Below are 15984 nucleotides of genomic sequence, written 5' to 3'. Positions count from 1 at the left end.
GCTGCTGCTAACATAAGAGTGATTTCTCTCCCTATAGTTCTCTTTTAGAATGTCTGATAAATGAATTGATAAAAGTATGTAGCCTTTGAGTCTGGCATCTTTCACTTAGTACAGTGCTTTTGAGATCCACACCTATTGTTGCATGTATCTTCAGTTGTACCTCCTTCTTGCTGAGTGGTATTCCCTTGTGTAGATATACCACAATTTGTTTATTCACACAGTTGAGAGTATATAGGTGGTTTTCAGTGTTTGGAGATTATAAATACATCGTATGTAAGCTCGGTGAATTGTTTTTTGTTTAAACATATGTCTTCATTTCTCTTGGTCAAACAAATACCTACATGCAAGATTGCCAGGTCTCATGGAAGCATTTGTTTAAATTTTAAGAAACTACCCAGATCAGTTTCCAAAGTACCTATAGCATTTTGGATTTCCATCACAACACACTGGAGCTGCAGTTGCTTCATATAGACTCTGTGCTTTTTATAAATTTTAAACAATCTTTCTTTTCAATCCTTTTGAAGATAAATTATAATAAGAATGGGATTTAATATTATTTTTGAAATATGTTTGCTAAATGGAAATGGGGTGGCAGGTTGAATTATTTCTATTTTTTCTTATGAGTTAGAAGAACCTAAAACGAATGCATGTGTGCATATGTTTGATGACAATACTTTCCATGTCATTTAAAATTTAGGGTCAATAATTCAGTTTCCTAAATATATAGGGTGATCACTTCAGAAAAGTCCCTAGAGCCTAATTAATGTTTGAGGCTAAATGTCCCCATGTAGTTGACAAGGCCAATCCATCTTTATTTGAAGCATTAAGCAGCTCATGAAAAGAACAATTTAGAAGAGTTAGTCGACTTCAAAAAATGTTCAAACCAGTGATAGTTCTGATGTAGGTAGAATTGGTCTCTGCAGATAAGGCAGGCCACTAAGACTAAAGTGGTGTTTCAATTGCCCTTTAAGTCATTCAGTAATATACTAATGGTACTTAGGCACAATTTAGCTTCCCTAATTTCTAGAGTGGCAATGCTATCTTGCATTCAATGCTTAATGTTTGTGTTTTATGATGCTTCCTTTCTTTCTGGGACCAACACCAGAGATGAAAGTGAATTTTACAGAATAGAGACACTTGGACTTATTCTCTTTAGTGAGTATTTTCTTAAGACAAGATCCTTAGCATAATTTACAAAGTCTTTGATAAGCTTGAATTAAAATAGGGCAAAAATAGAGTTAAACCTCAAGGTTTAAAAATTTGTTCTTGAGATATGATCTGTTACCAAGAGGCTTTTTTATTGTAATGAATTTCCGAGTTAATATTCAAAAAAGTAAGAGACTGCAAATTAGACATACAGTTTGACATTTTTAGCATCTCAACTTGAACCTCTTGTCCATTAACTCTTAAGAATCCTAACCCTTAGGCGATTAGCGTATTGAAGGTGTTTTGGTAAAAACTATGATTAACTTGTATGTCACAGTGAGACCCACTCTCTTCTCTCTGGGATTGCTTCTGTGTTTTCCCACTGGAAATGAATGTTGATAGAAGCAACAACAAGCTTCTCATACAATGTGAAGAAAACTAATACAGAAATAAGCTTATGTAAACACAATCTCCTCAGAGGTGCTATTTACCTGGGTGTGGCCTGCTCTGGGTTACAGATTTTTTTTTGCTTTAATTTTCATAAATGGCCAATTCTTCAATTTGTTGACAATAGAAGGAGAACATTTGAGCCCACACACTAAAATGGATATCTATCACTAAATTTAGCTTACAGATGTATAACAATGATCTTTTCCATTGAATTTTGGGATGTTGTCAGTTTTTTATCCCTTCTCATTAATAAATTAGTAAGAGTCACAAAGAAGTGTAGCCAAATCATTCTGTTTATTCTTCTTTATACAAATGTGTCCTTTTTATTGGAATTTCTTCTGAGCTGTTTGTTAACATGCTCTGTGTTGTATTGCAGATGGATATCTGCATATTGATCCAAATAATTTATTATTAGTAATTAATTTTTCTTGTGCCTTGTCCTCTTTGCCAATCATTTACTGATTCTTTTTTGTATAAAACAAAAAAAAAATATAATATGTTCTGCCAAAATCTGATGGCTGATTTCTGTTTATTGAGAATAATTGTGTGATTTGGTAGTGGGGCTTTCTTCCTGCTTTTATTTATTTTTCTGTCTGCCTATATTATTTCTTTCAATCATGATAGTGGTGAAAAGAAAAATGCATTTTATATTTGGAGTGATTCCTTGTAAGGCAGTGGGAATACTCTTGTATAAATAACACCATTAAATGTTCCTCAGGCAATATCAGGTTAACTGTATTTGCCCACTAGTTAGGTGCTTAATCATTTCTCAAGTTGATTAATAGCCTTCATGACAAATCAGAGGAGAAAACCCTGATAGTCCTCAAGAAAACCTGGAATGACGAGGCAAGGCAGCAAGAGGTTTAAGGTCAATAATTTGACCTTTTATAATTCTCCTTCGACTAGAACATTGTTAGGTAATTTAGGTGATAACTTTTGGTGGATAATAGAATTTGTAAAAATGAAATAATTTCAGCTCCCCACTTACAGCATTGGTGAAGAAAAATAAAATGGAAACTTATGTTCATATAATAGTGGAAAAAAGAACGTGTTAAAAGTTTGAGTTTGCTAGAAGTTCTTTATCATTAAATTATGGAGAGATTCCTAGTAAGTATGCAACACATTAGCATAAGTATTAAAATAATTCATCATGATTAATACTATTATAGTAAATCTCAGCCTTAATCACAATATGCCAAATATTATAGTGGTTTGTCCATATTTCATATTTTACTGTAGCTTTGTGGAACAGCAGCTCCAGTAACAGCACAAATGTCATCCAAGTTCACTGTGATTAATGTGGCTCCAAAGGAGATCTAATAAGGATTATCCAATTTCATCAAGTGTTATGGAATAAGGTCCATATGAGAAAAATTTTAAATCCCTTGAAAATGTATATTCTGGCATGTAACTCTGGGAGCCACTGAGTTTCTAGAATGATGAGGAAGTTGACTCTTAGAAATAGATAAACTACTGATAGGAAAAAAGCAAAAGAGGGAACAGGGAACAATAAATTGCCTTCCAATACTTAAAGGCTCAGAAGAAAACAAGGGAAATCCAGAACTAAGGTTGAAAGTGATAGGAAACTAGCAATAATCTGAAATGGTGAAATGTCAGAAAATTGAAATTCATCAGAATTACAATGTGCTCCATGGGTCTAAAGAGCCCTCAAATAATATTTCCAGTTACTGGAAGAAGCCAAGGAGAGGCAAGATGACCACTTTGGAAACAATTGTGGAGTGTTTTTAAAGGTTTGGAAGAGGCTTATCTTTGGGTAAATTCTGAGTTCCTTTTCAGGTATGAACTTCCATAATATAATGTCCTTTATAACATCAATAACTTTTTACATTTTTCTTAGATTTTGGTGGAGGCTTCTGTGGGCGATGGCTTCACTGGAGATATTGCAATTGATGATGTGTCATTCATGGACTGTACCCTCTACCCAGGTAAGAGAGAACATTTCTATATATGAATGTTTCTAAACATGTTTACTTGGAGAAACTTCCAAGAAAATCAATATTTCATTTTTTAAAAAATATCCTAAAATGCCCTCACTTCTATTGTTTCTCAAATTATTAACCCTGGAAAAATGGTTGTAAATCTTTGCTAGCAATTCTTTTAAAAATCTGCAAATATGTAAAATTATTTGAGTCAGTTATGTCTGCGTCCTCTCACCTGCAAAATGCTAGAAAGAAATGTCAGAAGTTACAATGTAATTTCCTTATCTTCAAGGAGTTAATATAAGCAAACCGATTGCCTTATGATTACATCGTGTTTGAGAATTTATATTTTACTCCTGAGCTACACTTCAAATATTCTAAGTGTTGTCACCATTTCATCTTCCCCATTTTATAGATTTCTATCTATTAAAAACACAATATGTGTTTCCCAGATTTATGCCTCTATCCCCAAACTTTCCTCTGAACTCCGTATTTATATACTACTCAACATCTCAGTCTGGATGTCTAATAAGCATCTCAAAAATAACTAGGGAAAATAACTTAAAACAAACACAGCCCAAGCTTGAAATCACATCATTGGGGGAAACTCATTCTGGATAGTGCACAGGGATCCAGTTAAGACTGGAAGTCATATTCTTGGAGAGTAACCCTGGAACTCATGTAGGAGGCTCTTAAATTGCCTTAGAGGGGACACAGTCTCCTCCCTGGAGTGAACGGAGGCTGGCACTCAACAGCACTTTTAATTGCTGACAATGAAACCTCCAATCCTGTTCCCTCACCTAAGCATCACTGGGCAGGAGAGGACAGTCCCTACCCAGGCATAGCCAAGAGGTCCATTTCCGTCCTCATGGTGCTCCTCTGGTCCTTCCCTCCACCTTAGTGTTATGGCAGGACTGATGGCCTTCACCCCTCTGTGTATGCTTTATGTAGAACTCACAGAAAACCAATTCCTCAGAAGGCCAGCAAGCAGGAAAATTGGCCAAGTTTACCCTCACCACTCAACGTCTGAAAGTAAATACCTGATGAACCAGTTCTCTCTATTCTTCCACTCCCTCATACTTTCCTATCTTGGGAAATGAGTTCATTTCTAGTTGCCTATTCCACATTAACTAACCTGGGAAGCCATTAGCCTGATCTCTTCAGCACCCATTATAGCTCCTCACTTTCACTAATTACTCCTTGGTTCAAGCCAGCCTCATTTACCATGGATTATTGCAGTTGCTTTTTGAATGATCTCTCTGCTTCAATCCTTGAACCAGATACTCTCTTTTAAAAACAGAAAGCTGAATGGGCTTTTTAAAACTTAAATAAGATCATATCCCTCTATCACCAGAGTCATCTTATGACTTCCTCATTCAGTGCAAACACCACACTTCTGCTAATATCTTAGAATAAATGACCCGCTCCATCAGACTTCATGACATCAATTTCTACCAGTGTGCCTCTAGTTCATTTCTCCTAAATGCAAAGGCCTCTTGCCGAGTTCTGAAGCACTAGGCAATTTATAGTCAGGGCTTTTCCATCTGCTTCTCCCTTCTTCCTGGAATATGCTTCCTCTAGATGTCCACTTGACTCCCTCCCTTAATTCCTTCTGATCTCTACCCAACAGTTCTTCTTCAATAAAGCCTTCCCTGAACATTATATCTATATAATCTCTTTGATTTTTTCTGCAGCTGGCAGAAAAAGTGTTTTTTTTTATGGTTTTTTCCTCCACAACATCTGCCATGCTTAGAGTTCAATTCCTACCCCCTCCCTCCATTGATGTTAGTTGCATGAAAGCTGGCACAGGACCTGCTCATTGTTTTATCTTTATTACCTAACATGTATCTGGCACATGGTAGTACCCATGAATATTTGTTGGATGGACGGGTAGCTACAGAGATGTCTATCCTTTATATTCCTTCATTTTCAATTTTAACTTTTTGCTAAAATATTAAGTACTTCTGTGTGCAAGATACTATGTTATATGTCAGTCAGAATTTTTGAAAGCCAAATCTCTGTAGATTATAACCACAAACATTTCTTTCTTTTTCTCAGGGATGTGGTTTGGCTTAGAACAATAACAGCAATGCTATATGCTTCTAAGCTATGTATCTTTTTTCCTTGTGTCTTGCCTGTCTGGGACCACAGCTAAAGGACCACATCCCTGTCTGGGACATTCTATTGTCAGAGGATAGAAAAAGAAAAGGAAGCACACGTAAGTGAGTATTAGGGCATGGTACACATCTTTTCTGCCCATTTTCATTGCCAGAGAAAACCATTTGGATAGGAAAGTAATCTAACATTGGGATAGGAAAGTAATCTCCAGCTACTGGAGCCCAGGAAGGTGGTAAAGAAATTCCTCACAAAGAGAGGGAGCTACTAAATGGGCATAATAATGCAATCAACCACTCGTGTGTTGTCTCATAAAATCCTGTTACATTATAAGAATCTAGAATAGTGCCTGGTCCATTAGAGATGAATAGATGTTGAACACTGAATATAATTGATGCCTTAGTCTTCCCCATTTTATGGAGAAAACTGAGAAGGAGATAACCTCCCAAATGGGACCGAGCTGTAATGTAAGACACAGATCACTGTATCTATATCCTGAGACCATAATGTCAACCACTAGTATTATATACTGCCCATCAAATGCACTAACCCTATAAGGAACAGTTGACAGCTTGCATTTTACAGTTTTGAAAAATGAAACTTAGAGAGCACAAGTGACCCAGATAAGAATATGCAGGAAAGGGCAGGAATGGGATTATAACCTAAGCTCCCCCTGATTTTAATGGCCAGGGCTTTTCCTACATCCCCTCCCAGGATGAGATTAGAGAGAATCACTGTGACCTCGGAGGCAGAGGAGAAAAAACGAACTCAGCAACGCAACATGAATCATCCCTGGAACTGCTGCTTCCCAATTATCCTGTGAAATCTGTTCTGTGGCTGATAGTTCCAAGGTGGAGGTGGAGGTGTTGCCGGAGGCACAGACAGAGAAGTGAAATATCAGTTACACACCGTTAGTCCCAATTTTCTGGTTCAAGTTTTGGAAGAAAAATATGAAACTTTTAATACCATCTGAACTGTGTGGTTTCGGCGTTGGCTTCATAACAAATTAACTTTGGGGTTAAAACCACAAAGCCTGTTGAAGTCATAGGTTTTAGAAAGGAATCTGATGCCATCTCACCATAAGATGCAACACAAAAATTAGACTCAATAAAAATATTGCTCTTGATGCTAATCAGCTTTTTTCATAGTGTCATGTTATGTTAGCTGAGGTGAGACTAATGGTTGTCTGTTCACTTATGGACATCAATTTGTTTTCAGTATTAATTGATTACCTATGGCATTTGTCCTTGTTAGCCCAAACACACACACACACACACACACACACACACACACACAAACTCTCACCTAATTTCCAAAGTACAGATTTTATATTACTCATAATTATCATTTTATATAAAATGGCTCTAAAGGTGATTATTCCATCTATATCTGTTAATTCAAATTCAACTCCTCTTTCCTCCACGGCCTCCTTGTTACTTTTAATCACATCACTCTTCTTTAGCCATCCCAGCTGAAATTCCACCATCATCTTTGCCTTTCCTTTTACGTTTGTCCAGTTGCAAATCCTGCCAACTACAGCTCCAAATATTTCTACATCTGCCTGTTTTTCCCAATTACCTCTGCCATGACCTGCTTAAGACAGTATCGACTTGAATGGGAAGCTAACTATAAATGTTAATTTTTCCCCAGGAGCTTTTATGCCACTTAGTTTCTTGTTGCTTTGCTCTTCCAGGTCTATTCTTTCATACTCTATCTTCTAGTTGTTTCTAATTTAATTTTCAAATCATTCTTCATTACAGATTGTGCAGTTCAATACTTTGATGATAGTGTTAATTTTTTTCATCTTTCTTGCGGTAGAATCCACAAAATTTGGTATATTTAAGTTGTATAATGTAATATTTTATTATATGGACATATGTGAAATAATTACCACAATCAATATAATCATCATACCTAAAACTTTGCATAGTTACCTTTGTGTGCGTATTCATTACCAAATTTTAAGTATATAATACATAACTGTTAACTGCAGCCATTAGAAAATAACTCATTATATAATTGAAAGTTTGTATATTTTGATCACCATCTCTTGATTTCCCCCGACCCTTGACCCCTGTTTCTTACCCTTCTACTCACTGTCATGTGGGTTCAACTCTCTTAGATTCCACATATCAGTGAAATCATGGCAGTATCTGTCCTTTTGTGTGTACCTGATAAGATATTTGATATATCTGTCCAAGGTGACATATTGTACATGGCATTTTGCTACTACCCCAATGTCAGGGTTTTGTGATTTTTTTAAAAAACTAATACTTTCCATGTGTTTGCATCTCACATTTTCTTTAGTCATTCACCCATCCATTCACATACATTTAGGTTATTTCCATATTCTAGCTGTTATGAATCATGCTGCGACGAACACAGAGAAGTACAGATACCTTTTGAAGATAGTGATTTTATTTTCTCAGGATATGCGCCCAGAAGTAGAATTGCTGGATCATATGGTAGTTTTTCTTTTAATTTTTTGAGGAACCTTAATAGTGTTGTTCATATGTCTATCCTAACTTATATTCCAACTAACACTGTATAAGGGGTTCCCTTTTCTCCACATCCTCACCAACACTAGTTATCTTGTGATTTCTGATAATAAATATCCTAACAGATATGAGACAATAACTCACTGTAGTTTTAATGGCATTTCCTTGATCATTAATGATTATTGAGAAGCTTTTCATAATTCTGTTGCCTAATCATTTGCTTTCTTTCCGAAAATATCTATTCAGTCCATTGCACAATTTTTAACTGGATTATTTGGGTATTTTTTTTGTTTTAATATTTTGACATTGAGTCTGATGAATTTCTTAGATATTTTGGGTGTGAACTCCTTATTGGATATATGATTTGCAAATATTTTCTCCTGTCCCAGAATCTCCTGTCTTTTAATTCTGTTGATTATTTCAATTGCTCTGCAGAAACTTTTCTTTTTAGTACAGTTGCACTTTTTTATTTTTGCTTTTCTTGTTGGTGTTTTTATGTCACAGAAAGAAATAATTGGAAAGAGCCATGTCATGGAAATTTTCCTCTGTATTTCCTTCCTCCTTATTCATGGTTTCAATTTTTACATTTAAATATTTAATACATGTTGAGCTGATTATCATGTATGGTATAACATGAGGATAATAGAATTTCTTTTTTGCTCGTATGGTTATCTAATTTCCCTAAAGCTTTTTAATCATGGAGTGTATCCTTTCTTCATTATGTACTCTTGACACATTTGTTAAAGTCTTATTTCTGGGCTTTCTATTACATTCCATTGATATCAGTGTTTATTCTCATGCCAGTGCCATACTATTTTGGTGACTGTAAATTTGTGATATAATTCAAAATCCAGAAGTGTGATTTCACTAGCTTTATTCTTCTCATTCAAGGTATGTTGGCTATTTGACACCTTTTGTTCTGTTTCAAATTTAGGATTGTTTATTCTATTTCTGTGAAAAGTTCATTGGAATTTTAATAGGGGTTGCACTGAATATGTAGATAGCTTTGGATAGCATCTATATATTTTAATGGTATTCTTCTGATGCATGGACATAAGATATCTTTCCATTTATTTGTTTATTCTTTGTATTCCACCATCAAACTACACTTTTTTCTTCATTAAGCTAATTTTTATTTTCATGAAGGCATTACAGTTTTTCATATATAAGATCAAGTCATCAGCAAATAGGGACTTTTTACCTTTTTTTTCTAAGTTGAATGAGTTTTATTTCTTTTTCTGGAATAATAACCTTAGGTAGGCCCTCTAGTACTATTTTGAGTAGAACTGGGCAGAGTGGGTATCTTTGTAATCTTCAGATGCTACAGGAAATTTTCCTCAACTTTTTAGTGTAACATTGAGTATGGTGTTATCTTTGAGCTTGTTATATAAGGCTTTTATTGTTTTGAGGTACAGTGTTTCTATTTCTAATTTGTTGGAAGTTTTTTTTTTTTTAATCATGAAAAGTTGTTGACTTTTACTAAATGTTTTTGTGCATGTACTGAATGATCAAAAGATTTTTATCCTTCATTCTGTTCATGCTGTATACCACATTTATTGATTTGTGTGTATTGAGCCCTCCTTCCAACTTAGTGGTAGATTCCACTTGATCATGGTGTATGATCCTTTTAACATTTTGTTAAATTCAGTTTACTAGTATTTTGTTGAGTGTTTCATTTATGTTCATCAGGGATATTGGGTTGTAGTTTTTGTTGTTGTTGTTTTTTTTTTTTTTTTGTAATAACCTTGTGTGGCTTGGTGCAGAATAATGCTGGTCTTGAAAAAACATGGGTTTGGAAATGTTCTCTTCAGTATTTGGAAGAGCTTGATAAACATTGTTATGAATTATTAAAATGTTTATTAGAATTCATTGGTAAAGTTAAGTCCTGGGCTTTTCTTTCATAAGAGATTTCTTATTACTTTATTCAGTTTCCTTACTCAAAATCAGTCTGTTCAAATTTTCTCTTCCTTTATGGTTCCACTTCGGTAGGTTGAAGTTTCTAGGAATTTATCCAGTTCTTCTAGGTTATCCATTTTCTTAAAATATTATTGCTCATAGTAGTCTCTTATCACTCTTTGGACTTCAGCTGTGATGTCCATCAGATTTATGATTTTATGAAATTGAATGTTTATTTTTTTTTGTTTACCTAAAGGCTTGTCAATTTTCTTTCACTTTTTAAAAATGTATCTCGGTTTTATCTTTTCAGTTTATTTTGTCTGTTTTATTTATTTCTGCTTTAATCTTTATTATTTCCTTCCTTTTACTAACACTATGCTTAGTTTGTTCCCCCAACCTGTCCCCGCTTTTGTGGTTGCTTGAAGTATAAAGATAGGTTGTTTCTTTGAGATCTTTCTTTTTTTCTTTTCCTTTTTTTAAAATTAACTCATTAACTATACATATTAAAAGTCTTCGGTGTCTTATTAACAAATTTACAAACAGTGTGCACTGACCCAATCTAACCTACACTTTTCTATCCTTTCCCCAAACAGACCTTTGTCAATCTCTGGTAGTCACTATTTCACTTTCAAGTTGACTTTTCCAATTTCCTCCTCTCATTTATTTCTAATTTCATACAATAACGATTGAAAAAAATGCTTAATATGATTTTAAACTTATTAATTCTGTTAAGATTTGCTTTGTGGCCAAATATATGATCCATCATGGAGAATGTACCATGCATGCTTGAGAAGAATGTATATTCTGCTGCCATCAGATGGAATGTTCTGTAAATACTTTTTAGGTCCATTTGGCCCAAAGTATGATTCAAGTCTAATGTTTCTGATTTTATTTTCTTTCTGGATGATTTATCCATTATTGAAAGTGGAATATTAAATTCCCCTACTAGTATCATATTTCTATGTATTTCTCCTTTCAGATTTATTAATATTTACTATATATTAAAGTACTCTAAACGTTGGAGGCATATATATTCATAATTGTTATATCCTCTTCATTAGTTGATCCTTTATTATTATATATTATTATATAAATGAAATTACTTGTCTGTTTTTAGAGGTTTTGGCTTAAATTCTATTTTTTTCTGATATATATATAGTTATTCCCCTTCTCCTTTTGTGTCCCTTTGCATGGAATATCTTCTTGTTTATCATGAATATTTTTATTTTTCATTAGCACAGGTTGTACAAGTTAGTGGGCTTCACTGTTATGTGTGCATATGTGCATATACTGTGCATTGATGGCAATATTTTCTTTCATTCCTTTACGTTCAGCCTGTGTGTTTTCAAAATTGGCATCTCTAGTGGGAAGCCTATTTTGGGGTCCGTTTTGATATTATATACGTATGTGTGTACTTATTTATTTTGTTTTGCACTCTGTATGTTTTGGTTTTAGAATTTAACCTATTTACACTTAAAGTAATCATTGATAGATAAGAACTTACTGTTACCATTTTGTTAATTGTTTCCTGTCTGTTTTCTAGGTCGTTGTTTTCCTTTACTCTACTTGTCTATCTTCCATTTTGATTTGATGATTTTCAATAGTGTTATATTTTGATTGCTTTCAAAGAAAAACTATACCTTACATTTCCACCCAACATTGTTGTTTGTGATGTTAACTATTTACATTTTTATGTTTATAAAATTTAATATTTATATTACATTCTGAATATACAAATATTGTATTTTGTGTGTAAATCACTTATCACTACCATAAGAGTTTAACAACAAATGTATTAAAATTACTATAAGAATTTGCTAATGAATATACAATATTAGATTCTTATTTTTAATCTAATCCATGAAGATGCTAAAGAAAAGACTTTTCAGGCAAAATTATGTACATTTCTATGGAAGGTAGGAAAACTTAACAATAAAATCCTATGATCCTGCAGGGCCCCATGGTACACGCCTGTAATCCCAGTGACTCCAAGGCTGAGGCAGGAGGATCATGAGTTCAAAGCTACCCTCAGCAAAAGCGAGGTGCTAAGCCACTCATTGAGACCCTGCCGCTAAATAAAATACAAAATAGGACTAGAAATGTGGCTCAGTGGTTGAGTGCCCTTGAGTTCAATCCTTGGTACCACCCCCCCAAAAAAAATCCTATGATCCTTTGCATCAATGTACAATGAGCAAGTAATGGTGGAAAATGAAGACAAATTTAAAGAACTTTTCTTTGGATCAAATATTCAGAGTAGGTTATTAATAAAGAATTGTTCCCAGATATTAAGATGTAAAAGTCAATATCTCAAAGGAAGAATTTGCTTTATATTATTCTTTCCATTGTCCATCAGAAAAACATATAACTAAACACATAAAATGAACTTTCTTTCTTACATCAAGGCTGATTGGTATTTATTAGGAAGAAGGAAGCAGTGACTACAGAGCATCACAAAGTACTGTGTGAAAGTTGGAAAATGTACTTCTGTGCTTTTCATCCTATTTTAAACATCTCATGACTCAGCATTCATGTAAGAGTTATTACTGACTGATGTGATTATTTATTAGAATATCAGTATTATATGAGTATCCACATTCAAGGCTTTAGAATTTTAATATTTTCTAGAAAAACTGTTACTAAAGCAACACCTCATTTTGAAACAGGCCAATTATAATTTTACTTAAAATTGATACAACATGGTAACACATACAGAATGCTTTAGAATAATTGTATGACACCCTTTTCTACCTACTAAACACACGTTGTTTTGTTGTTGTTATTGAACTGGGTTGATTAGATTTTTGGCACCCCTCCTCATTAGCATCTGTGTCTCACTAGCTTTACATAACTGATATTCGGGTCTCTATTGTTTCTGAAAAGATTAATGTTTGCTTCCTTGTGAGAAAAAAAGGGAAGACAGAATATAAGTACTATTGTCTTCACTTTTAAGATAACACCTTCAGCTTTTCATTTTATAATACTAAGCTGGTTGGCATATCCATTATATTTATCAGGGAATAATAAATTACATGAAGGCACTGGGGTTTTTTTTGAGATTCTCCTTTCTTCTACATTTTTAAAAAGGAGGTAATTAACTCAGAATAAAATACCGTATTATTGGAAAGATTTTCATTTAAATATAAGATTTCATGACAAAAATCACGAAATGTGAGGCTCAGTGATTATAACCTCAAATATTCTGGTTTTAGCTTCTTTTATGTAGACTTATAAAGTGATTTAGTGTATATATAGAAAAGAAAAAAAATTGAGAAAATCTGATGATGTATTAAAACTATAAATTTTATTGTGGTCTTAAGAATTAAAGTTGGAAAATTACCTATTTTAAAGTTAAAACTTTAAAATTGTGTCACCTCTGATTGAGGGAAATGCTAAAGGCTGAAAATGGTTAAGACTGGATTTCCACTTGCTATTACATTCTATTTTGTAATCACTTTCACATATTGTAGAATATCTCTAAAGATCAAAAATTCTTTAGATATTTCTAAAGCAAAAGGATTTTTAAAAATAACTTGTTATTGGGTACAGAAAAAAATGTGTAATATTTGGCAAACTGCTATAACATAATTTTTATAGATAATATTCAAAGCATAGCTATGTTTTTGTAAAACCTTCTCTCTTAGAAAGTGGACCTAAGACAGACATTTTAGTGTGATCATGCTAAATGTAGTTCTATCAGCTTATAAATATAACCCTAAGTTATTTTGTGAAACAGGAGAAATTTATGCTGTTTCCTGGGAGCTATAGGTATTTCTAAATATTCAATTTTCTGAGGATTGACATTAAACTTCTACTGAAATTAGTTTTTAAATTAAATATATTTCTTAATGTCAGAGGTCACAGGAAAAATATGAATTGTGTGTATATATGTATGTAGATGCATTTAAAAATGTATCCATGTATATATATATATATATAGAGAGAGAGAGAGAGAGAGACTATACATATATATACACTATGCATATTAGTCAAGTAATTCACACAGTTATAATATATTTAAACCTAGTAAAAACTTCTCATGGACTAGAGATGTTAAAATATTATTTTTTTCTACCTAATTATCAATGTGGGAATGGCAGTAGAGAGGGACTTCTAGTATAAAACAAGGTTGGAAATCTTTTTATCTAAAACATTATATCAGTGTAGCATGAAATTCATCATATTTGTTACAATAAATTTGCAGAGCCGAGGAGTTAGAGCTCCAAGTCCATCTGGAGCTCCAGCCATCATTTTAAGAAACCTTCCATATGACAGATGTGCAGGTGGTTTGGTTTCCCTGTGGCTGAAGGATGCCATAGGGAAAAAGAGACTCCTCTCTGCGTCTTACTGAATGCAGACTTGAGTCATTTGCATTTCACCTTTGCAATTTTTATTTCATATGAGCAACTTTCATTGGTTTTCCTTTTTGTCTAAGGAGACAAACTGGTCATTACTACTAACATTAGCCTTATTTTAAACGATTATAGGCAAACAAAGCAAAACAAAAGTAACCATAAGCTTTGGGATGGACTGAATGCTTGTGTGCCCCACAAATTCACGTTCTGAAACTCTAATCTTCAGCTTGATGGTATTCGGATTTAGGACCTTTGTGAAGTAAAGGTTTAGGTTTAGATTAGAACTTATAAATAAGATTGCTGTCTAGTGTGTAAAAGTTCTGTGAGGTCACAACCAGGAAGAGACAGCCCTTATCATTGAGAGAACAAAACTAAAGAACTGACTGATAGTACCCAACTTGGAGATTTACTATAAAGCTACGGTATTAATGACCTTGTGGTACTGGTGAAAAATAGATCCATGAATAGAATAGAGAGACCAGAAATAGAGTGCGTAAATAGAGTTGACTGATCTTCACCAAGGAATGAAAGAAATACAATGGGAAAAAAGAGTCTGTTAAACAAATAGGCCTGGAACAACTGGGTATCCCTTGTTGGGTGTGGTGGTGAATTCAGACACAGATCTTATTCCTTTCACAACAAATGAATCAAGTTGGATTATAGACCTCAATGTAAAACAATGATCTATAAAATTCCTGGAAGATAACATAAAGTAAAATCTAGATGGCTTTTGCTTAAGGTTAATTTTTTTTAATATACAATATCAAAAGCACAAGGAAATCTATGAAGAATTAGCTGAGTTTTATTAAAATAATGATTAAAAAATCTTTGTGAAAGACGCTGGTAAGAGAACAAGAAAACAACTCATAGATTGGGATTAAATGTTTGCAAAACAAATATCTGATAAAAGACTTATCCAAAGTACACAAAGAACTCTTAAATCTCAGCAAAAGATAAATGAAAACCTGATTTAAAAAAATGGGCAAAATTCTGAACAGACAATTTAACAATGGTAAAGTTGTCAAATAAATTTACAAAAATATGCTAAACATCATATATCATAGAGAAACTGAAAATCAGAACATAAATGAGATACATTACCTGCCTTTTAGAATGGCCAAAATCCAAAACACCAGTGATACCAAATGACAGCAAAGATGTGGATGAATAGGGGTTCTCATTTATTGCTGGCGGGAATGCCAGATAGCACTTGGAAGAAGTCTGGTACTGTCCGATAAAATCGAACATACTCTTATCATAAGGTCCAGATATCATGAACTTTTTGCTATTTATTCAAATGAACTGAAAAGTTATATCCACACAAAAATATGCACACAGGTAGTTAGAGCAAGTTGATTCATAACTACTAGTACTTGGGACAATGTCAATAATGCCCTTAAGTAGGTAAATGGAGGAATAAAATGGGGCATATCCAGAAAAAGGAATATTATTTCATATGAAAAATTTAAATCAAACAATAAATGGAGACACTAAAGCCATGGGAAAAGCTTGTATACATATTACTGAGTGAAAAAAAATTGAAATGGCTACATGCTAGATGATTCCAATAATATGACATTCTGAAAA

The 15984-nt window shown here is 33.6% G+C and overlaps 1 protein-coding gene across 1 annotated transcript in view; it reads left to right on the top strand.

The window, feature by feature from the left end:
• The window catches only part of Malrd1 (MAM and LDL receptor class A domain containing 1), a 638713-nt gene that overhangs the window by 182598 nt on the left and 440131 nt on the right, over positions 1–15984 (top strand). The window contains exon 19 of the mRNA XM_076872892.1: positions 3455–3542. Coding sequence (XP_076729007.1) covers positions 3455–3542 — 88 coding nt within the window. The remainder of the gene's footprint in view (positions 1–3454; positions 3543–15984) is intronic.

Source organism: Callospermophilus lateralis, chromosome 13 (assembly GCF_048772815.1).
Source record: "Callospermophilus lateralis isolate mCalLat2 chromosome 13, mCalLat2.hap1, whole genome shotgun sequence".
Classification (NCBI taxonomy): Eukaryota; Metazoa; Chordata; class Mammalia; order Rodentia; family Sciuridae; genus Callospermophilus; species Callospermophilus lateralis.
Note: the sequence above shows the minus strand (reverse complement) of the source record. Positions and strands in the feature narration are given on the sequence as shown.